At 39.1% G+C, this 21,824-nt stretch overlaps 3 protein-coding genes across 3 annotated transcripts; all 3 read right to left on the bottom strand.

Moving 5' to 3' along the window:
- Positions 1–210: 210 nt before the first annotated feature.
- Positions 211–10,358, bottom strand: senp1 (SUMO specific peptidase 1). Its single transcript, XM_023289680.3, has 18 exons — positions 9,745–10,358; positions 9,482–9,540; positions 9,196–9,377; positions 9,028–9,103; positions 7,151–7,343; positions 6,693–6,837; positions 6,493–6,608; positions 5,631–5,914; positions 5,454–5,517; positions 4,776–4,814; positions 4,597–4,681; positions 4,371–4,511; positions 3,537–3,668; positions 3,129–3,332; positions 2,963–3,042; positions 2,645–2,729; positions 1,326–1,421; positions 211–1,228 (listed from the first exon to the last, which is right to left on the bottom strand). The coding sequence occupies exons 1-18, from the start codon at positions 9,876–9,878 to the stop codon at positions 1,166–1,168; spliced, it is 2,178 nt and encodes a 725-aa protein (XP_023145448.1). The 5' UTR covers positions 9,879–10,358; the 3' UTR covers positions 211–1,165.
- Positions 10,359–11,080: 722 nt separating this feature from the next.
- Positions 11,081–18,108, bottom strand: LOC111581500 (protein lifeguard 2-like). Its single transcript, XM_023289683.3, has 12 exons — positions 17,856–18,108; positions 15,842–15,932; positions 15,621–15,709; positions 15,419–15,483; positions 15,265–15,318; positions 15,134–15,184; positions 15,000–15,039; positions 14,658–14,695; positions 14,233–14,320; positions 14,007–14,102; positions 12,623–12,676; positions 11,081–12,538 (listed from the first exon to the last, which is right to left on the bottom strand). The coding sequence occupies exons 1-12, from the start codon at positions 17,868–17,870 to the stop codon at positions 12,389–12,391; spliced, it is 831 nt and encodes a 276-aa protein (XP_023145451.1). The 5' UTR covers positions 17,871–18,108; the 3' UTR covers positions 11,081–12,388.
- Positions 18,109–18,555: 447 nt separating this feature from the next.
- Positions 18,556–21,433, bottom strand: mfsd5 (major facilitator superfamily domain containing 5). Its single transcript, XM_023289686.3, has 2 exons — positions 21,301–21,433; positions 18,556–20,922 (listed from the first exon to the last, which is right to left on the bottom strand). The coding sequence occupies exon 2, from the start codon at positions 20,840–20,842 to the stop codon at positions 19,394–19,396; it is 1,449 nt and encodes a 482-aa protein (XP_023145454.2). The 5' UTR covers positions 20,843–20,922; positions 21,301–21,433; the 3' UTR covers positions 18,556–19,393.
- Positions 21,434–21,824: the final 391 nt, after the last annotated feature.

Genomic DNA, 21,824 nt, shown 5'->3' with positions numbered 1-21,824 from the left:
AACTGTCACAATACATGACAATTTCTTTCTAACGCAGACTTGGATCTAGATAAAATAGATAAGAAATACGTTTTGTTTTTTTAAAAAAAAAAAAAAAAAAAGTATATTACACTGTAGGCTGCATACGTTTACTTATGTACAAAGTTCAAAATATACTGAATATGCCCAAAAGTTGCTGTCAAACAAAAAGAGACTCTGAAATACATAAAATAGACTTTGACCATTTAGTTGTTTTTTTTTTTTTTTTAAACAATCTTATCAAGGCTAACAGATAAGAAGGAAATGGCAACTCTTTATTACCCTGCTGTTTTAGGGTGTAACTGTTGTTACACTTTAAGTCAACGGCAAGGTAAAACATTCCATTTTCATTATAAATCATATTCTGAGGCAATGCCACACTTTAATTCTTTGTGCATTTTAGTAATAATATAAAAAAAAAAATCAGTTTTGGGTGTAATGTTCATATTGTGCAATCAGGCTGCAGATGACTGAATCGGGGGTGGGGGGGGGGTGACTTTTCTCCCAATTCTGTCATATTGTAGACAAAGTGACTAATCAATTAATTGAGCTCATAGTACAGATGAATCAGGTGTAATTGCTTGTTGCAGACCTTTTTGCATGAAGAAACAAAACACCACGAAAAAAAAAAAAACTTCAGACAATAAAGTAGAAATGCCCATCTACAGACAGGTTTTAGCCTCAAAGTGTCAATGTTGTGGGTAATCATATTTCAGTGGTAAAGCCAATTTCCTTTGCACATTACCAATGCATCAAACACTTATGCTGACATCAAACTGTATGACAATGCAGCACAATATGCTCGCGTAAACAACAAAAACGTGTAACAAACATTGCATCTCAGAGTATGATTTGTAAGTCGGTACAAGTGTTATTTCAAAACAGTTCTGGCTGGGGAAATATAAAACGCGCAGTGTTCCAGCTGCTGTACTGATGCTCCATAAGGGCACCAAAAAACAAAGGACTGAAGAAGACAGAGAGGCAGTGATTGGTGCTCCTGGTGGCTTCTGATCCGTCTGATCGGAGCTGGTGTGCAAGTCTTTCCCAGAATACGGACGACTGTCAGTGGATCCTCTTGGTGAATGTAGCTCAACCGTCGTCACGACTTGTGAGCCAAATGTACAAGTTCACAGCTGTTGTCCTGACATCACAACAGCTTATGGTTCACAATCTCCCAAACCATCCTTCTTCTGAAGTAGGGCATGTGTTTCTGTCAATAAAAGAAGAGAGGTTAGACGTTTTTTTTTAAGCCGTCTTCATGACCGTTTAGTGGATACCAGTTTTTTGTGGATGTGGTTTGTGATTACCTGTGTAAATGTGATTGGCTTGTCTTTGGTAATGTAATCTGCATATTTGCATGTGAACATTCCACAGTCGCTACCATTCATCTGCTGTGGGATTTCCTGAGAGCAAAGGAGGAATGCATGTTAACAAAAGTTTAAAGGTTCAATGTAAACTCTTGACTAACCAGCAGATCATTAATAATGATTTACCAGGGGTTCAGACTGCAACCTAAATGGTCACATATGACAGTGTTAGTTAAAATTTCAAGCAGGTGCATTTGCGTGAGTGTATAATGATCTTTACACCATTTTGCTGTGACTTTAACCAGCACCAGCAGCTACTGCATTAGCCAGAGTGGTGGAAGGCAGAACTTTTATTTCTTCCCTGGCTGTCAGTCTGTCCCTGTCTGATGCAAACTATTCCATTATTGTGCATTTCAAATATAAAGCGGTGTGTAGTTGATTATTTTAGAACCAAAATTGAGGAAAGAGGGAAGTCCGACTCAAAAATCAAAGTGCAGGTGCAGGCAGGAAGATACAGACTGAAATGGTGAAGGAAAAAATGCAATACAGTCAATGACAAAGCCAACTTTAATCAATGTTAACCCCAATCATGACTTTAGCTTCCTGCTGTCATATGAACACAACTAACTGCAGTTGCTCGGTTTTATCTTGGACAATTCTGACATTAGAACACCCTATTTCAGTCTTTTAAAGTAAAGTTTGTTACACTCTTGTCTATGGGCACCATGTCCACCTAGCAGCATCTACTGTAACCTGCAGTGTGAGGCTGGAGTACAAGCATCTAGGATCAAGAGACATTTTGTTCTTGACATTCCAAAAGCATTGTCATTAGATTTTACACCGCAGTATGTTGTTGATGTTTCAGATGCATCCCTGGTCTCACCTAGTTTTTTTTTGTCTCATGTGAAAATGTAAAAAAAGTGTTGCAGCAGCACAAGTAACATTGTAAACAACAGAACCCCAATACTACACCTAGAACAAGACTTTAAAAGCTCTACTTTTGGGCCTTAGTTTTTTTTCCATCACTACTTTGAAAATTAATGTTAGTTATCAGGAACTTAATGAGGACTTTAGACAAAACTTTGTTATGGAATTACAACTACCTGCTGGTGCAACTGAATATACTGTATAATGATAAAAATTAATCTAGTGGTAACCATGATGCACTACAATAAGACACAATACAGTCAAGCTGACCAGGGATGGAGGCACTATTAGCTCCCACCTCGAATGTCAGCTAAAAATGGAAACTCATCCAGAATTGCTTAATGCATTTAGTTTGACAACTCAGAATGAAACAAAGAAATCCGACAACTTACATTGCGCTTTTTGCTGTGCAGTGTCCAGCCTGAGGTATCCAGTTCTTTGCCCTTCTTGTCCTTACTTTCCTGTTGCAGGTATTCACTGGGGAAACAAACATATTTTTTTCATTATACTTAAATGACTAATAAAGATCAGCATGTAGGAATTATATTTAGCTTCCCAAATATATATATATATATATATATATATATATATATATATATATATATATATATATATATATATATATATATATATATATATATATATATATATATATATATATATATATATATCCCATTGAATAAACAAATATATCTGACACAGAAACTTACAACAATGTTTTGCATGCTTCATCATTGTTTCCTCCCATAGAATCAAAGTACATGATGGCTTTTTTGCGGAAATCCACCACCTGATTAAAAGAGTACAACAATGTTTTAAAATACAACATGACTCCAAGTCAGCCACTTTGATGCTATTCTGGTCTTTAGGACTTACAGAGAGGCACCAGTGCACCCCCAAGTGGACAGGAACCAACAGGATGTCTTTAGAAAATATGTCCATCTTTTTGGTCCAACGGCGGACAGCAGAGTAGCCACTGCTGTGTAGCTTGGGATAGAAAAAAGTGTTGAACGTATTGGCTGATGGCAGGTTGGGGTCCTTGCTGCGCTCAACCAGCAGGTTCATGTAAAAGTTGATCACCTGAGAAAAGAGATTGAAAGAATTTGAATTAACTGGAAAAACAGCACTACAGAACAGTTGTCTAATAGTTATTACATGCAAAATAAAATCACTGTCACATACTTTTTTTAGTATGTTTGGATGAGCAAATGAATGCCCATGTGGTACAATATTAACACCTGCTGACAATTTGTACTCAAAAATCTGTGTGTAATATGTACTGACCTCATCATTGAGCCAGTTGAGGTTGTTGAGGGTTTGCAGGTCTTTACGTGTAAGACTGAGACCAAATCCTTCACTTAATACTTCATGAGGACTACCGCCTCTCAGCACCCTGTTTACCTCGGTCTCCATTTCCTGAACAGGAGTGTGACAGCATACATGTGAAAAAACATGAAATAACTTCATCCTTAAACTTTACATAGATTTGATTAAAAAAAAAAAGAAAAAAAAAAAAACAACAACAAAAACTTAGTCGGACAACATGCAGAAACAAAAGATACAGCCAGCACTAGGGCTGCAGCTATCGGTAAATCAAGTCATCGTCTGTCTCTGTCTCATGCACGTTACAGCATCAAAAGTGGAAGTGAGCACTCTGTGCAACAGCAATAACCATCCGGGTGGAACACGGACATCTGCGCTGTATATATGCACAACACAACTCAGATGTCCGTCCGTGTTCCACCTGGATGGTTATTGCTGTTGCACAGTGCGCTCACTTCCGCTTTTGATGCTGTAACGTGCATGAGACAGAGGCAGACGATAACTCGATTAATCAATAGCTGCAGCTCTAGCCAGCACTCGTAACACTCTGCATCATTCTCAATTCTGATGTTTTATCTATGTCTGATCTCAAAACTTAAGGAAGGGACTTTGAGGCACAATGAAATCAACAAATGCACATCAAACCACATGTTAGGCAAACATTTAAAGATTCTTTACTTTCAACTGAATCTTTACTTTTTCAGCAAACAATCTTTTATGTGAGTCTACTGCAGGGGGTCACCTAAATAAATACACATCAAACATGGCAAGAATCTGAAGATCCAATGATCATACCTCTGTGAGTTCAGGGAATTCTGGCTTCTCTTCCGAAGGTTTCGGTTCTTCAATCACAAGACTCAAAGGAACCTCTTTCTCCAAAGGAACTCGAACATGGACCTCCACATCTTGGCTACGTTGCCCCTCTTCAGACAGGCGCTGAGAACCAGAAATTGTACAACACGTGAATTAAAAATAATAGGAGAAACAATGAACCTAAAAGGTTTCAGTGGGGAGCCCTCACCTGTCGCAGCAGCAGGGCAGCAAGGGCCTCCTGCTCCTCTATCTGTCTTCGTCTTTTTCTCGCCCGGGAGTCATACAAACTAGTCCTGCAGTGACAAAAATCAATGTTTTTCCTTTTCTCTGTTCAAACATAATATAAGTAGATCAACTATATAACTGAATGCTTTAAAGTATACTTACAATTCTTTGATCCATAACTCAGCTTGGAAACATGGCACACTGTAAAGATAGAGAAACATACTGCTGAGTATACAGATAAAACAGAACTTAAATGATCAAAAGACAGCAATATGTGCCAGTGATGGAATATTAATCAACAGCAATAAGAAACTTGTTCAATAGGTCGTCTGATAATTTCCCTAAAATGCATAAAACTGCTACAAAAGCTCTTGCTCCCTCCCTGGCTCACACAGAGGCTAGTGCAGTCCTGGTCCTGGCCAGTCATTTGCATTATTAACAGTGTTAAATTAATCCCAGTTTAGTTTTAGTTTTTTGATGAAAAATGTTTTAGTTTCAGGCAAATTTTAGCCATTTGATTTTTTTTTTGTTTTAGTGTAGTTTAATCAGCAAAAACATTAAAAAAAAAAAAAAAAAAAAAACTTTTGGCAAGTTTTTCTCAGTGATATTCTCATCTTTCCTTTTTACATTTTTTTTAGATCACCTAAGCAGCTGCTGCCATGTTTGTGTAGTTACAGTGAGTGTCAGTGTACCTCTGTTGTGACTCTACATTCCACTTTCCTCATCTATTTTTTCATATATTTGAATATATTACTTTATGTGTACTTTTCATTGTTGTTTTAGCAGTTAAAATAAATGTGAAGAACAAAAAAGCAAACCTGATTGGTATCAAATACTAACCTGGAGTTGTCTTGCTTTTTGCCCTTTTGTTCATTTACAATAATTACAGAGTCACCATCATGAGCTGCAAGAAAAGACAAAGAGGTTACAATCAAAGAAGAAATGCAAGACAAGAAAATATTCTCTTATATTTCATGCTTTGTACTGTTCTATTAAGTGTACATGCAGATATATTACCTGACGACTGTGTGTCCTGAGAGGAGTTATCCTGCAGAGCTGATGGAGAAGGTATTGATGTGAGAGTAGCTGCTCTGCTTGAGCTGAGGTCCGTGTCCAAAGACCATGTCTGGATCCCTGGCTTGCTGGAGGTCCCCAGTGGGCTGGGAAGGTTGCTGGAGCACTGGCTGGATACCCCTCTGGGGCTGGAGGGGCTGCTGGGACCCTCTGAAGTTCCTTCTGCTGCTGACCCAGCTGGGGATGAGAACTGCAGCAGTCTGCGGCTGGTGGTCAGGAAGCTGGTGCTAGTTAAAGAATCACAGGAGGGAACAGTGAGAGAGAACAGAGATCACAGACATCACCTGCTAAAAGTTCCAGAAAGAGGTTGATAGTAGTAAAGAGGGGCATAAATTAGATGTTCTGTTAGTTGAATTGTGCTGTGTGACCAGTTGGACCGTTGTTTATGTATTATTGATATTGTCTGGGCAGAAAATATCATCCATCCTTCTATCCATTATTTATACTGCTCAATCCTCATTAGGGTCGCGGGGGTGCTGGAGCCTGTCCCAGCTGGCTTGGGGCGAACCGGGGATCTTCTCGCTGCAAGGCCAAAGTGCTAACCACTACGCCACTGTGCAGCCCCAGAAAATATCAGCACTTCTTTAACTTCTGTTGACTTCATGCATGTAAAAACTTGTTAAATGCATCATTCCAGGCTATGCAGAATGATAAATTAATACAATACCTAGCTTTTATGCTTTTGGAGCCCTCTACTAATCTGTACCTTAATTCTGACAGTTCTCTTACATTGCCCCCTCATTTCCTACTACATATTTCATTAAACTTGAACGTGTTAAAATATCTTGTATTAGTTTATACTTACAAATCTCTGTGTGACCTCACAATAGTGTGTGAGCTGCCGTTGTGAAGGAAAGACTGACCACCAGAGACCATGGTCAGAAGCTGCCTGTAGACTTCCTTCTCCTCCTCACAGACCGACTGAGAAACACAGAACCATTGAATGTAACAAGTGATGAAAGGAAATCAGGTATCGCATGACACCCCATTTTCTTGTTGTCTGACCTCTTGTGCTGTGCACCGGGGCCTGGTCCTGTGTAAGCGGGCTGATGAGGTGCTGTGTGTTGGGCTCTGCACCACTTTAATGGGAAAGGTCTTTTCATACATGCTGGTGCTGGAGCTGCTTGTTGTGCCCACTCCTCCGAACAAACTACAGACATATTGGTCATCAAAAATCATCATCTGACAATAGTTCACACCTCATTATCAAGAATCAAGAATCTTTATTGTCAGTGTTTCCACACAGTGAAAGTGCGATTGGTGACTCCCAGCTATATATAAAAAATAGAAAAAGGCACACTATGTACAAATTAAATAAAAAATACTGAAAAGATACAAATATGTAAACAGTCTTTGTGCACATGAGCAGTAGGATGAGTGTTAAGTTTATGATAAACCTGCAACAAAAATCATCTCATGAAACTGATTGTTTTCTAGAGGTGAAAACAAGATGTAGGGAATACCTTGGAGTTCCATATGGTCGAAGGTTTAGGGGCCTGCCTAGTCGTGGAGAAGGGTGAAGTTTGGGGATGACGGAGGGTGGCAAGTTGATCGAGTGTCCATTTGTTTTTGGCACCTCACGATGTGTAGGACTCATACACACTTGTCGCCTACAGACTTTTGATCCCACAACAGATTTCTCATTACGCAACCACTCTAGAATTGCAGAAATAGAAAACAGTAAATTAATTACCTTTTCTACAAGAGATCAAACAATACACAGATCGAAGCAACTTTAACCCTCAAATGCATACTTCAGGCAGACATGCAGCAACACAGAAATATTTAACATCCTGTGTAATTCGTTCATTCTTTTCATTGAAATGACAATAGCACTCAGGCAATGGTATCCTTCAAATAATAGTCTGTCACAGTAATGCGATGACAACACAGCTGGTTTACAAGCTTAAGTCATAGCATCACTGAATCTTGTAACGGAGGATTGTGACAGCTGTGCAAATAAAGCTGTAGCTGAGGTCAGTGATGATAACCAATTAGTCTGAGTCGCTATTCGGGGACCAGTTATAAATGACCAAACGCCAGAATGCAATCGATGGCACAGAGCATTTAAAGGAGGAAACACCTCAAACTTCTCTAAGCATCTTAAAGACAGACATCCAGATCTGTACACAGAGTTCAAAGTGGGAGTTTCAGTTGCTAGTTTAAATTACCATCACATCATGGCAATGTTCACAACCGGGAATGTTACTGTTGCCGTTTTTGAACTGTGACAGCTGCATCTGTGGTAGCACTGTTTTTTTGTGTTTTTTGTTGTTTTTAACACATGAACTACACCTAAGCTGTTTATTATGTGCATTTGTTTGTTTTATTTGTTTGTTTTCATATATCAGGCAACTAGGTGTTGTAGTAGAAATGTGTTTTTTAAATAGTTTAAAACAACAATGTTGTCTTGTTTTTTAAACCTCCATCCCAAGTTTTAATAAATAAAGGACTTGATGCTGAAATACAACATTTGCATTGTTTGTTTTTTGTTGCTATGGTATCAAAACTGGTATTAAAATCATAGAATAACAACAAAGCACAACAACTTCCAAGTTTCTGGTATTATGACATCCTTAGTTCAGCCTGATAATGCCATCTAATAAAGATACTTCAACTGATAAAAGACTACCACTGTAAACCCAAGTAGTTTTCAGAGCCAAATTACCTACTTGGGAAACGATAACGTCTCACAAGCATGCATTCTACAGTAAAACGTTGCCATTCAAATGTTGTGAAAACCAAATCTAGAAAGGAAGGATTTTAAGAAAAAACAAAAAAACTTTTAAAACCTAAAAAGTCTGACGTCTGTCCAGAATCTGAACTGCTACACCTGAAAAACTTGCATAAAAATACTCAAGATGCCACATTTGCACATCTGCAATCGATTTCAATGCAGTGGAGTTGTGTAGAATTATATTCTAATCATAAAACATAACAAAACGTGGACATGTGACTTTAATCAGCGATTACTATGCTGACTAATTTGTGGTTCATAGGTGTCAGTTTATTAAGTTTATAGTAGGCTGGGTGCAAGATAAGGGACTATAAATATGAAATTGATTAGTCCACATGGAATTATTAATCTCTTACTTCCAGCATCTACAACTGACTGTAATAGTTTCATAAATAATGAGAAACATCATTGTTTATACATGTTTTTGTTAATTCAATTTTCTGAAAACATGACCAGCAACACAATTTCAATATATGGCTTAAGCAACTTCTATAATTTCAAGGCTCCTAGCAAGCTGAGTTCTGCAAAGGTTTCTGAAAAATAACCCATGGATTTGAGAGTTAATGCAAAAGCTTTGGCAATGCTTTAAAGCAATAATCTTACCTGTTTTGGATGTTTTCCACTCCAAAGTTGGTGAGGGGGCAGCAAACGTCTCACCCAAAGAATTCCGGTCACCAACCTTAAACCAAAGTCACATAGAGCAAATTTAAATTAAAGTCAAAGGTGTTTGGACAGTGTTTACAATGAAGCCTCAAACAAATAATTTCTTACCGGCCTCCCTGTCCAGACTGCTGCTGAAGTTGAGGGCTGAGGCTCTCCAGGTGGTGGACCAGGGGAGGTAGGCAGTATATTTCTCAAAGTAGGGCTGACATTGTTCCTCATCCATGTAGCCACACTGGAACTATGACTCTTAACCCCTTCAGCTGCACTCTTGACAGTGTCAATAAGATCCCCTACAGAAAACATCCAACAGACAGGGGTCTAAACAATGAAACACTGATTTAACTATATTCACGCACATACTCACACATTATAAAGAGAATGATTTTGTAATTACCCATTCGTGATTTCTTTATCATTAAGTCATCTTGGTCGATTTCATGGCCATCTTCCAAACTTAAGGGGAAAAAAAAGACACATGACATCAATTTCGTCAAAGTGAAAATAAAAACTACATAACCGAGGATTCAATTAACGCCTATCCCATAGCAACGGTAGTTACGTTGGCTCATTAAATGCCGAAGGACGGTTTAATTCCATGTATCTTTAAAAACAGTAGCATCTGGTTACAAGAGGGAATAATACCATCGCAGCTCGTACCATTCAAATGGTCTTTTCCTCCTCAGTTGACCATCTCTCGCAGCCCCATGTGCATGTGAGTGCTCCGCAGCTGGCACACCATTGCGAAGATTGGCAAAGCTCGTTTCTATCCATTCGTAGATTTTATTCAACATGACTCAAAAGTTTTAGTCAAAACACCGCTGGTTTAAAGATAAATCGCTAAAGCTGCTTTCAGTCTACCTGTCAATATAGTCACACCAAATTAAGCTAACGCGCTTCATTCGGGTGATGTAGGTTAGCGGAGGCTGCTTCAAAGGCGAAAACTCCTCGCAAGCATCAATTTACTTTCCCAATATTACCACTAACCGTTAGCTAGTTAGCTTAGAATTAGCTAGCTGTCTGGCTAGCACATTACGCTAAGCACTGTGCTAGCTAACGTTGTTAGCTACACGGCTAATTTATGAAAGTGTGTTTAAATTCCAACGGGAATGCGATAAGTCGCAACAAATGCGTTCGGAAAAACGGCTATCATTTTGAGTTGCACCCTAACTCATTTGTAAATTCTCAACGTGGCTATAAATTGAAAATAAACTCGTTGAAGAATAACATCTCCCGCTTCTTCCTCATTCAAAACCACAACATGGCTGAACCAGACGTTCTAGCACTGCGCATTCTGATTGGATAACTGGATGCTGTAAATCCCAGTGTCTCCACCATTTAGTGGTTGATTGCAGACGGGGGAAAGTATTTAATATCGCGTCACATCCGCCGGCATTGACTTTTTGTTATTTAGCTGTCTTACAAAAGCTGTAAAATACAAAACAAAGTGTGGTTTACATTACCTGTACAAAAGTAAAAGTGTTAGTGGCAGATTTGGGGCAAATTTGTGGTTATTTTGGAGCAAAGACATACATTTTTTAGATAATGTTGCCATAGGTTTGTCAGTGTTGGAATCTATTGGCAAATATCCAGCAACATTATAGTAATAACTGGAAGTTCGCCCCCACTAACAAACATTTTTGCTTGTGGTTTGGCACCACAATTTTGCACTAATATGAAACATCTCGTAACCTTCTGGTAGCAAGTTTGCCACTATATAGCATTTCTGGCAATAATGGTTTCCGACAGAGTTGTAGTTAACCTTTGGCAATACAGCTGCAAATTTGCTGTAATGTCATTTTTCTATATGCACACTGTGACAAACTTGCAGGGGACTTCTGGCTAACTTGAATTTGAGGAATGTGCTGAAATTTGACAGCTTTCTCCTGAGGTTCTTATCATGGGAGTTTCATGCGACTAACACTGATGAAATTTCATGCTAGTGTACAGATGTTAAAGCACATATTTATTAAATCAGAGAGAACCAGTGACCATATTCATACACATTCACCCTTTAATTTAATACAGCAACATCAATTCTACAATAGAATGCAGGGTGATCTTAAAATAAAATCCCGCATTAATATAACCAAACAATGGTAATCCAAGGCCACTTCAGAATTAAAAAAATCATTTCAAACATTATGTTCTCTACTTTATATCCCACACTTTCTGAAATATATCATTCTATCATAAAAAAATAAACTTCGGATGTCATGAAATACAGCATTCAAATCCCTCCACAAATGCAAGCCTTATCAAAAGTTACAGAAAATCCATGCAGTTATGGCACTGTTATGTTTATATTCAACATTTGTCACCAGTTCAAACCAAGTTTAAACATTAATAGGACCAAAAACTATAATGCCAACAGTCAACGATTGCTCAAACTAAATCCGTCATGAAAAAAATCAGTCTAAACAATCACAGGATTACAGGTTCAAATGATAGACAAATGACATACTCACAATAAACACTGCAATAATGTGAATACAATATTTGAAATCTTCATAGTTCAAGCGATCATAAATCATCATACTGACTGTACAGTATTCAATGTTAATAAATCAAGGTAGAGATTCCAATTTAAACAGATAACATCTTTAGATTGTCATTCAAAACCCAGAAAAAAATGTCACCTGCCTCCAAACTGTTAAACATGTTGAAGGAGTTTTGTGTAATTCACAGTATTAAAACAACATTGGACATGACTGAAAACACAGGAAAATATGTAATTCTTTTAAGCTATTTTAAAGCTATACTTGTGCTTTCAGTCACTAAATGAACACTCACAACAATGATCCAAAGATGGAAGGACATAAACAGGACTTTTTTTTAAGAATCATGCAAGATGTACTGTAGATCAAATACCTCCTAAAGAGTATCAACATCTATTGTTTGCATGAGATTTGTGATACTAATGTAAGCATGGATATGAGACAACCATACAGCTTCACATGGACATTCACGGTATGTTCTATCTAGATTAAATGACAAAAGATCACAGGTCAGGGAGTGTTTCTGGCTGGTAAAGCTAATAATCTAACCCATAGTTTGGGTCACGGTTTTACGAACATGCTGGAGAAGAGGGAAGGATTACAAAAATGTTGGGTGTGAATATTGATACATGTCGATGTGCATGTATAGCAGTACATGAGATTCACAGAGTATTCAACACCTCCTTCAGGATCAGGCATAAAATAAAGCTGCTATAACTGGAAACAGTGTCACCACAATCACCAACATTTTAAAAGACTGTTATCATGTCTGCATAAAGTCAGCCCTCATCCTCTGAATGGTGTGTTTAGTCTCGTTCAGTTCCAAACATTTGAAGAAAGAAGGAGAAGATGTAGATGATATCCAGGTAGATGTTGAGAGTGGCGAAGACATATTCTTCTGGACTCATAGTGTACCGCTTGTTTCCCATAAGGAGCTGGGTGTCAAATGCCAAAAACTGCAACAGATAATAAAACAGCAAGTGAGACACCTTTTATTTTACTCTACAGTAATAATCTGGTACTCTGAGATCTGCTCTCACCATGGTGAACAGTATGGCTCCCAAAGCAGCGTATGTGGCATCCAACCAAGGTACCTAATATGAAAAAACAACTTGATTAAATGGGATTCCAGTCTGCAGATTACCACCAATGCCTCCAATGGAAAATCAGCTGGGATACAGACTAACTAAACTTTAGTTCTGTCTGTGTTAGTCTCATGTGACATATTTGTTAGACTAGAAATTACATTTAGATTTGATGTATCCCTTCGCATTCAAGAGTGTTTGGATAAAATCTATCCATCCATTCCTTGTCTATACACCACTTTATCTTCATGAAGGTCACACAGGGGCTGGAGCCTATCCTAGCTGACTTAGAGTGAAGGCAGGAGACACCCTGAACAGGTCGCTAGTCCATAACAGGGCTACACAAAGAGAACACACTCACATTCACACCTACAGACAATTTAGAGTTATTAACCTCAGCATGTTTTTGAACTGTGGGAGGAAGCCGGAGTACCCAGAGAAAACTCACACATGCACAGGGAGAACATGCAAACTCCAGGCAGAAAGATCCCAGGCCGGATCTTCTAGCTGCAAGGCAACAGTGCTAACCACCAAGCTACTGTGCAGCAAAAGTGTTGAATCCTGATGACAGCTTTGCAAAATGTTGGAAACGTCTTAACCAGCTTCATCAGATCATCACGGGAAATGGTTCTTAATTAACAGGTGTGCCCTGTTTGAAAGAAATTGATGAAATATCTTGGTCTCTTAATTTGATCAGTTGCGTTATGGCAAGATAGCACTGACAAACAGCAAAAAGCTTTATTCAACCACTGTAGTAATCAAATATAATTGCATAAGTCAGCTAAGTAAAGAGAAATGATAGTTCATCATTACTTTCAGACATGACGTCCAGTTATTTTACCTCTGGTTTACTCTTATTTTGGAAAATTTGAAAAAGGAAAATCATTTGTACAACTTATTTTTGTTGTGCGTGAGCTTAAGTGAGCAATTTAACTTTATCAGGTGGTCCTTTGGATCTTGTTTGATGTGGATTAGCAAGGAAGAAATAGCTGAGCTTCATAAATTGGAACCTAAACCTGTGCTGCAGAGGATTCCATGTGACAACTTCATAAAGCTGGTTGTAAAAACCTCGAGTGTGCAAAAACTGCTATCAAAGCAGTTTTTTACATTTTTTACTATATAATTCCATGTGTTTTTGCCATTTTAATGTGTCAGTATTGTTCTACGATATAGAAAATAGTAAAAAAATAAAGAAAAACCCTTGAATAAATAGGCATGTTTCAACTTTCTGACCACTGCTATCATTGTTTTAAATCTTAAAATCTTTAAAGTCCTGCACATTCTACTTCAACCTGTAACACAGATGATGCAGTTACTTGTTTTGGTTGCTCGTACTCACATATTGAAAAGGAAGGACAACAGCCAGCACCAGTCCAGAGATGAACATCACCATGCAGAAGACAAAGAGCACACCTTGGCATGAAGTCACATCAAACTGGAGAAAGCACATGAAATCAAATATATTTAAATCAAAAATATTGAGAGGGTGATATGTTTGAATAATTTTAACTGTAAATCCTACATGTATGGAATATAAAGCACACGAGGGGAAACACTTTTCTCACCTTAGTTTGGAAGCTGAAGACTGTGACCAGGAGACAGACTGCTGCTGTGATGCCCAGACACATCACCACTGACTTTGTGTTATAGAAGCTATTTAAAAAAGAAGCAAAATTGTATACGCTTGTATTGTTTCAATGGCACTTCAGTTGGAAAAGTCTCCACAAGAACAAACAAGTCTACAAGGTTTCAGGTGGAAACTTTATCTGGACACAGGTACAAGTGATCACTAGGTTGGACTGTCTGATATGCTTCAATTCTCTTATTAATATATGTAATATTATAAGTAAGGTCAATTTAACATCATACATACTGTAAAGAAAACACACTGTTCGCTTGTTTGAATGCAAAAGCTGTTCTGGCTAAGAAGACAATGTAAGGAAAATCACCTTTACAGTTACATGCAACAGTGAGCAAAATAAAAATGTACCTGGACAGCATCCCTGTCATGTAGGAGAGGGAGAGCGTCTGTAACAGCACATGAGACAGTTAAGTTAAAATGTCAGCATTTGGTCTCGAGAACATTAGCTTTCATAAAATATAATCACAAATTGTTTTTTAGACCCTTCAAACTTTAATTGGGACAATTTGCAGAGTAAAAGGTCCACATGAGCAAAAAAATGTATAAATGCACTTTTTGCATTTCTAAATCTTTATGTAAAAGTTTTTTTTTTTTAAATACTGCTCATCTAGTAAAGATAAGGAAACGCAGCCTATGCACAAAGTGTGTAATATTTATTAAAAACGTGGCACATGTCAGCTTTCTACTTACAAAGACAGCAAGCAGAATCAGATTCCATGGAAACTGTCTCCTGCAGGAGCAGAGAGATGGACGTTTCAATATTTGAGGTGATTTTATTTGATTTTTTTATGTGTTGCTGTTCAGTTGGAAAACTTCTAGCTTACCTTGGTGCAGAGCAGCAGGACAGGGTCAGATAAGTGACAAAGAATACAACACTGTAACAGAAATAAGAGTTAGATATGTGTTCAGACAGAAGACACGTCAACCAAAAATAATAGTTTCTCTGTATACTTACTAAGAGGCCCAGTACCACCCAGGGTTGCTTTGAATGTACTCCTTCACGGGGTCACTAAAAGACACATTCTTGAATAAATACACACTCCTGTACTTTTTTTTTTTTAGGAAATAAATTGTTCAGCTTAAGCGGAAATTGAAAAAACATTTCTCACCAGAATGTGAAAAGAGCTACAATAGCAAGAGTGACCAAAAGCTGGATCATCAAGATGGCATAAACCTAAAAGAAAGTGAGTTAAAGTGAATAACAGTGAAAAGCAAAACCTTTAAAGTTGACCAATCCTCAGTTGAGGTAAAATGTATTTCAATCAAAATGTAATTTACAATCGCTGTCTTGTTGATAAAGCTTTTGGATACCTTGCGGATGAAAACCCTCCTGATGTTGCGATCATCCCAGGTGAACTCTGTGAGCATCTCAACGTCATTGTAACAAGGAGCACTGACGCCTAAAGGACACACTCAGTTAAGATTTTGTGGTAACTACACCATCCCAATCCATAATAAACACTGTCAGAAATATTTGTTTAGAATAACAGACTATCATTATGATTAAATATGGAAGAACAAAGTGGTCATACCGGCGGTGGCTTCCTCATAGCTGGGAGGAGCTGGTGGCACCAAGGCCTGTCCACTGGAGGAGCCATTAGAGGCCTTGTTTGCAAGTGACAGCTTGAAATAAATTAGATTTTAAAAAAGTTAACAGCTTGTTATCGTTTACTTAGTAGAGGAGAGAGCAAATCAGTACTTTTTAAAAATCCCCTACATTCAACCTGAACTTCAAACTTTCAGATTTGAGTGCAAAATACTTCCAGTCGTATTGGAGCTGCATATGCTTTAAGTATTGTGTGTAAATTTATCATATAAATACTTTTATATACCACATACATGCATTCCCTGAAAATAAAACATTGTTAACATCTGCTATGACATATAAAAGTCATACTTTTCCAGATGATTACAAGTGAATCCTGTCAAGAGCTTCACCATCTCAGAAAATTTTAAATATTCAGATAAATGGTGACGACACATTGGTCGATACTTGATTTCTGCTAATGCAGTACAACTGTATGTACTGTAGGCTACTGTACAAAGTGGAGCTGTGCAAATGTTCAAGATACTGGAGTAGTGACATCTGAATTGTAATAATTGAACTGTATGTTTCTACCATAGCAGTAATTTTTGGTATAATTAATTTAATAACATTATTCTGATTTGTAAATGGACACACTCGCTGCTTTAAATATACCCTCCAACTGTCAGTTTAACTGACATTTTGAGGGATTTTAGCTGCTTTTTTACACTTCTCAACATTAAGCCTACTTTTAGACTTCTCAGACCAACATACAGTACAAATCTAAATTTCAAATTCCATCTCTTGCTTCACCATCTCTAACATTTTCCCTTCTCCTGACAGTGCTTTCACTTGAACTGAAACTTTACATTTACATTTAAACTATATTGTCATACAAGGCAATGAAATGCCGATTGCATCTAATGTATAAGCAGTAACAATATACAGAAGTGCATAATATGAATATGGATAATATACAATATGTACAGTGGTGCAAACTGTGTGTATTAAAAAGGGGAAAGGTTATAGCCTACAGTAAGTAGAATAGTGCAATGGGAATGATTTACATTAGATACACAGTGTGCAGTATGAATGTATAGTAGTGTGATGGTATATTAATGTTCATTTTTTTGGACAAATTATATGCAGTGTTTGAGGTATGTATAGATGGTTAAGTTCAGTCCATATTCAAACGTACAGCAGTGGTAACCTAATCTCAATTGAAATATCAACATCAGAAGCATCATCTTCAAAATGACATCCTGCAAATGCATTTTAAACTAATTTGCAGTGTTCAGAGCCAGTTCCACTAATCTGTTGATCGTGAGGCCCAAGGTTAACACAGATTAGATTGATAATTAGGGTGCAGTTAGCTCTGGTTTATGCCTATACCATCTCTTGATACATTCGGGCCACAGAGCATCAGGTTCTCTAAAGTATGATAAACAAACAGCAGAAGGTATCGCTGAAAATATTTTTTATATATTTCAATATTTTCATCTTCAAAGCTAGGAAAAATGTGAGGTACAAACTGGTTAGCGTATAGTATGTCGCCATAGATGCATACGGGGATGTATCAGGTTTTACCAGAGCTACAGGGATAAAACCGGTTGTCATGGTGACGCAACGCGTAAAACAAGTGGTGACGCATCGACTCAGGTAACAGTATCCTGCTTTTACAGCTCAGGAAATATATCAGGCTACAAGAGACACTACAACAGAATTAAAATGACATTAAAACGCTTCGATATGTGTAAGAATACTGCGGGATTTTAAAAATGTTTCGCTGCAAAACTAGTCATTCAAATCCTCCGCACAAGTGCGCGTCGCAATTCATAAAAACGACTAAATGTGGCGGCATTCACAACCAAATACTGCCGTTAAGCATTTGACTGGGACTGGGTAGGCACGCAGATCTAACGCTGTTATGTAATGATGTAGGCCCCACATATAAATTCCAAATACTGCATTTTAACAGTCTTAATTAACAGTGTTTGGCCTAACTTTCCAGCAGCTCTTACCTTGCCCTGCGTCATGATGCCCGTGTGTCGTCTGGCAGTAGGTCGTCTCGGTCTGGATCCAACCAGTCAGCTGGGTTCTGGTGTCTCCTTCCGTTTGATAACGCAGTTCTTGTAGTGTGGCTGAGTACTGACAGCTGTGAGGCAGCTCCTCGGATTGATGCTGCTCTTCTTGCTTGCTCAGACTCCCTCTGACGATGCTGTGATGTAATCCCAAAACAACGCAGTTCACATCTCCTCTCTCCCTCCCTCCCTCACCCACGGAGGGATGTTCTAGCAGCATCCAGGTGAAGCTGTGCCATAGACAAACGCTGGGACTGTACCACAGCATCGGGGGAAATGGGGAGCACGGATATCTACATGATGCGTTATGGGGACAGAAGTCCAGAGAAATCTGGAAATTTGGTCTGCAGCAAAACCAGGAGAGGAGGGGAGGTTACAGGGGCAAAAATGTGTGAAATTTCTAGATTTTAAGCAGGGGTTTAATGATTGTCAAGATGTTTTCTGTTCATTCAAGTATACCTCTTGCATTTAAAAGATCCCACTGATTAACTTTCAAACTCATTTTCATTAAAATCCATATTGTATTTTAAACTAGGGCAACTGCAGAGTGTGACTTTAATGCTTGGATCAAATGAAATAGACACTACAATGTAAAAATTTTCATCCCTATACCACAAAGAGCAAGTAAATATCCACTATGGACAATATGCGCACTTTTATTTGAAAGTGTTAAGAACAGAGACATGATAAGAAAATACAGACAAAGTATCTTGTACATGAAGCAGAAAAAAGCATTCCAAGTAAACCTGACCTACTGCAGATTGCCCTTTTCAATAAAACACACAGACCCTGGTTAACGTACACAGCTTACATACAATAATCAAAGTAGCCTTTAAGAGGTGACATTCAGATTCTGGTCTACATGCCATGACCTTAATTCTTTGGATATGGATTCATGTAAATGTAAACTCAAGTCCATTTGAGTCTGTTTTAAACATTTGACAGAGCTTCAACATTCGTGATTCTTGTAAGAAGTATGAAAATAATTATATCCTGTCAACCAAATTGTATTGTTTTGTTTTGTCATGCTGATGGAAAGCACTTTGGTCTTTTATGTTGTTGTAAAGTGTTCTATTAATAAATTTGATTGACCATAACATGGCATCTCCCTTTAGGTAGACACATTGAGGCAATAACATGTAATCTGCAATAATTGTTGGAATGATACAGGATGTCTGGACACAGCTGACCAAGTTTCCAGCAATTACAAATTAAGGTATGACCATGGCAGTACAGACATGACTTAGAAATGTCTTTTGCTGAAAAAAAAAAACAAATAAGTAACATGGCGAACATTTAAAAAAAAAAAATCTGTGTAATTTTAATCTCCCAAAACACCTTGTTGATTTTCCTTACTGATACATTTGGCAAAATGTAGACCCCCGCAGTCAAACACAAGGTTCCTATCTTCAGTCAGACAAAACTGAGATAATACAATTTAAAACAGACGAGCAGAAACTCATATGTGGCCCATCTCCTCAGTACATTTCCCCCTCTCCTCTGCTTCCCTCCAGTTTCAGGTCTGTGTCGTTTCTGCCAAGGGTGAAAAGACTGACGACAGCCATCAGAGCTGCCAGCATCATTAAGGCACAGCCTCCAAACATGTGTCTGGTGCCGCTGCCACCCTCCCCTCCACCTGTTCCTGATACCTCCCCGTGGAGCGCCAGCAGCCCTAGGCAGGCCAGCAGGTGCAGAGGCAACCGGAACCAGGCCAGCACACCAGCTCGCTTCTCCTCTGGGATCACCCTGCCCTGCAGAAAGCTGACTGCAGGGAAGTAGAGACCACTGGCCAGTTCCAGCAGCAGGAAGGCCAGGAAGGACTCGTGAGGTCTCGGCTGTCCTGGGGCAGTGGAAAAGGTTAGCATGAAAAAAGAGAAGAAGGCCATCAGTACAGCAACGCAGAGCACATGGCCGGGTTGTAGATGGTAGCGAGTGGAAGTGGCTAGGCGGTACAGCAAGGAGCCAACCATGCTGGCAGCCATCAGGCAAGAGAAGATTATTCCTAAAGGAGGTCCATGAGGGTCGAGTACTGGAGTCCACAGGAAAACAAAAATGTAAAGAACACTTTCAAACAGGGCCTGAACTCCACCCAACAGCATTACTCTCTTGTCGGATAACAGGCAGCGTAGCCCTTCATGGCAGCTGCGTGAGAATCTAACTTTTGCAGATAAAGGGGCCACACCTCCATTTGGAGTACCAAGGCGCAGAGTCTGTTTGTCCCTTTCTGGACCGTCTTCGGCCTCCTCCTTGCCCCAGTCTGTTAGCACCACCCAGCCACAGCAGCCCAGGCAGGGGACAGCCAGGAGAAAAGGAGCCACTGGCCCCAGGTGAAGCCACTCAGCCAGTAGGTTAGCCATCAGCCCTGCTCCCACAGCAAGGCCATGGTTCCAGGTAGCAGCTTTGGTGAAGGTGCTGGGGATCCAGTCCTTGGGAAAATCGTGGACATCTACATGTCGGTGCACGTACCAGGATTCAAACGTGGTGGCAAGCAGCGATGTGGACAGACCCCCCAGGATCCGTCCCACAATCAAAACAAAATAGTCTCTGGAAAGCTTGGTGAGACAACAAGCAGAGTAAGACAGGCAGAAGAGAAGACATGTCTGTCTGCGGCCTAATGCTTGCGGGAGCCAGCCTGAAAAAGGAGCAAACAGAACACAGGAAGCCAGTCCACACACATATAAGATGGCTATTTGGGATTCCAGGAAACTGTAGTGTCTGTAAAGTTTGTAGAGGTAAGGACCCTGGAGCCAGTCTGCCCACAAAGCCAACAGGTATGCCCGGAGGAATATGTTCTGGAAGCGACGGAAAGCAGGGTTGGCTACAGCTGTGGGAGTGGACTGAGGTGGGGTGAGGCGGCGTGCTGTGAGCTCCAGGCCAACACACAGGGCAAGCAGGGAAATTACGGCAAGATAGGCTGTCACCAACATGATGCCAAAACTACACCCGCTTGAAGTCAAATCTGAAGTCTTGGTGTGTTCCCAGCTCTTTTCTTTTTGTTCCTTTGCAACTGTGGAGACAAACAGGGAACAAGTGGCTAAAATACAGACAGAGGAGCGTTTATGTAACCACAGGAGTTAGTAGTTCAGCGAGTTAATTGCTAATAATTTAAGAACTCAATAAATATGGTAACTCAACAACAACGGCTCTACATAAATATAGCAACATGCCGTCAGTTCAACCTGTGCCGATGACTGAAACATTGATTAAAATCAGTTTAGTTCGCTTAAACTAGTAGTTAATTCACAGCGGACAGATACATGCTACTGTTATTTAGCTAACGCTAGCCTATAAGCTAACCTGCTAGTAGGATGGGAATCGTAAAAACTAAACCTCTCTCCTCCCTCTTATTTTCCACTACTGTATAATGTTAAATGATATATCTTACCGTCACGTTTGACAACGGTCCCATATTAATAATACGACGTGAAAAATGATGGCCTGAAACAACTAAGTGTTAATGGAAGACATAGCAAGTTTGCACTAGCTAGCAAACAACCGATCCGCTTCCGGGATCCGGCTTCCTTTATTTCACCACAAGATGGCGACCTTACTGTACTTTGTGATGTTTTTAATGAGGAGGAGAAAGTTTCATGCTTTCACACATCCCGTGTTGCAACTTGACAGACCAGGTGTAAGGTTGGTATTCATTAACGTAGCTACTCATTATCTTTTTTTTATATATATAAGTATGTGTTCTTGAAACAAGTACTTTATCATTATATTACACATTGTGCAAAGGACTTGGTGGACGTCTGTGTACGTTCTCAGTCACTGTAATCCTAAAAGGTTGAATTAAAAGCAACTGGATTTCTGTTTTTGGTTCTTACAGCTTATTGAAGGTCTCTTCACTCCCAAGTAACCAAAAAAAGAAGCCAATTTGCTTTTTACTGGAGCTCTCAGGAGCTAAAG

This window comes from Amphiprion ocellaris, chromosome 8 (assembly GCF_022539595.1).
Source record: "Amphiprion ocellaris isolate individual 3 ecotype Okinawa chromosome 8, ASM2253959v1, whole genome shotgun sequence".
NCBI classification, from domain to species: Eukaryota; Metazoa; Chordata; class Actinopteri; family Pomacentridae; genus Amphiprion; species Amphiprion ocellaris.
The sequence above is the reverse complement of the archived record's forward strand: the minus strand, read 5'-3'. Positions and strand labels throughout refer to the sequence as shown.

Coding starts and splice junctions, on each gene's coding strand:
- LOC111581500 (XM_023289683.3), bottom strand. Junction 15,319..15,418: donor GTAGCTCTTTTCACATTCTG/GTGAGAAATGTT, acceptor TGTGTCTTTTAG/TGACCCCGTGAAGGAGTACA. Junction 12,539..12,622: donor GAGCCATACTGTTCACCATG/GTGAGAGCAGAT, acceptor TATCTGTTGCAG/TTTTTGGCATTTGACACCCA.
- mfsd5 (XM_023289686.3), bottom strand. CDS start 20,842: ATGTTGGTGACAGCCTATCTTGCCGTAATTTCCCTGCTTGCCCTGTGT.
- senp1 (XM_023289680.3), bottom strand. CDS start 9,878: ATGTTGAATAAAATCTACGAATGGATAGAAACGAGCTTTGCCAATCTT. Junction 9,541..9,744: donor AGGAAAAGACCATTTGAATG/GTACGAGCTGCG, acceptor TTTCCCCTTAAG/TTTGGAAGATGGCCATGAAA. Junction 4,682..4,775: donor GAGTTATGGATCAAAGAATT/GTAAGTATACTT, acceptor TTGTCACTGCAG/GACTAGTTTGTATGACTCCC.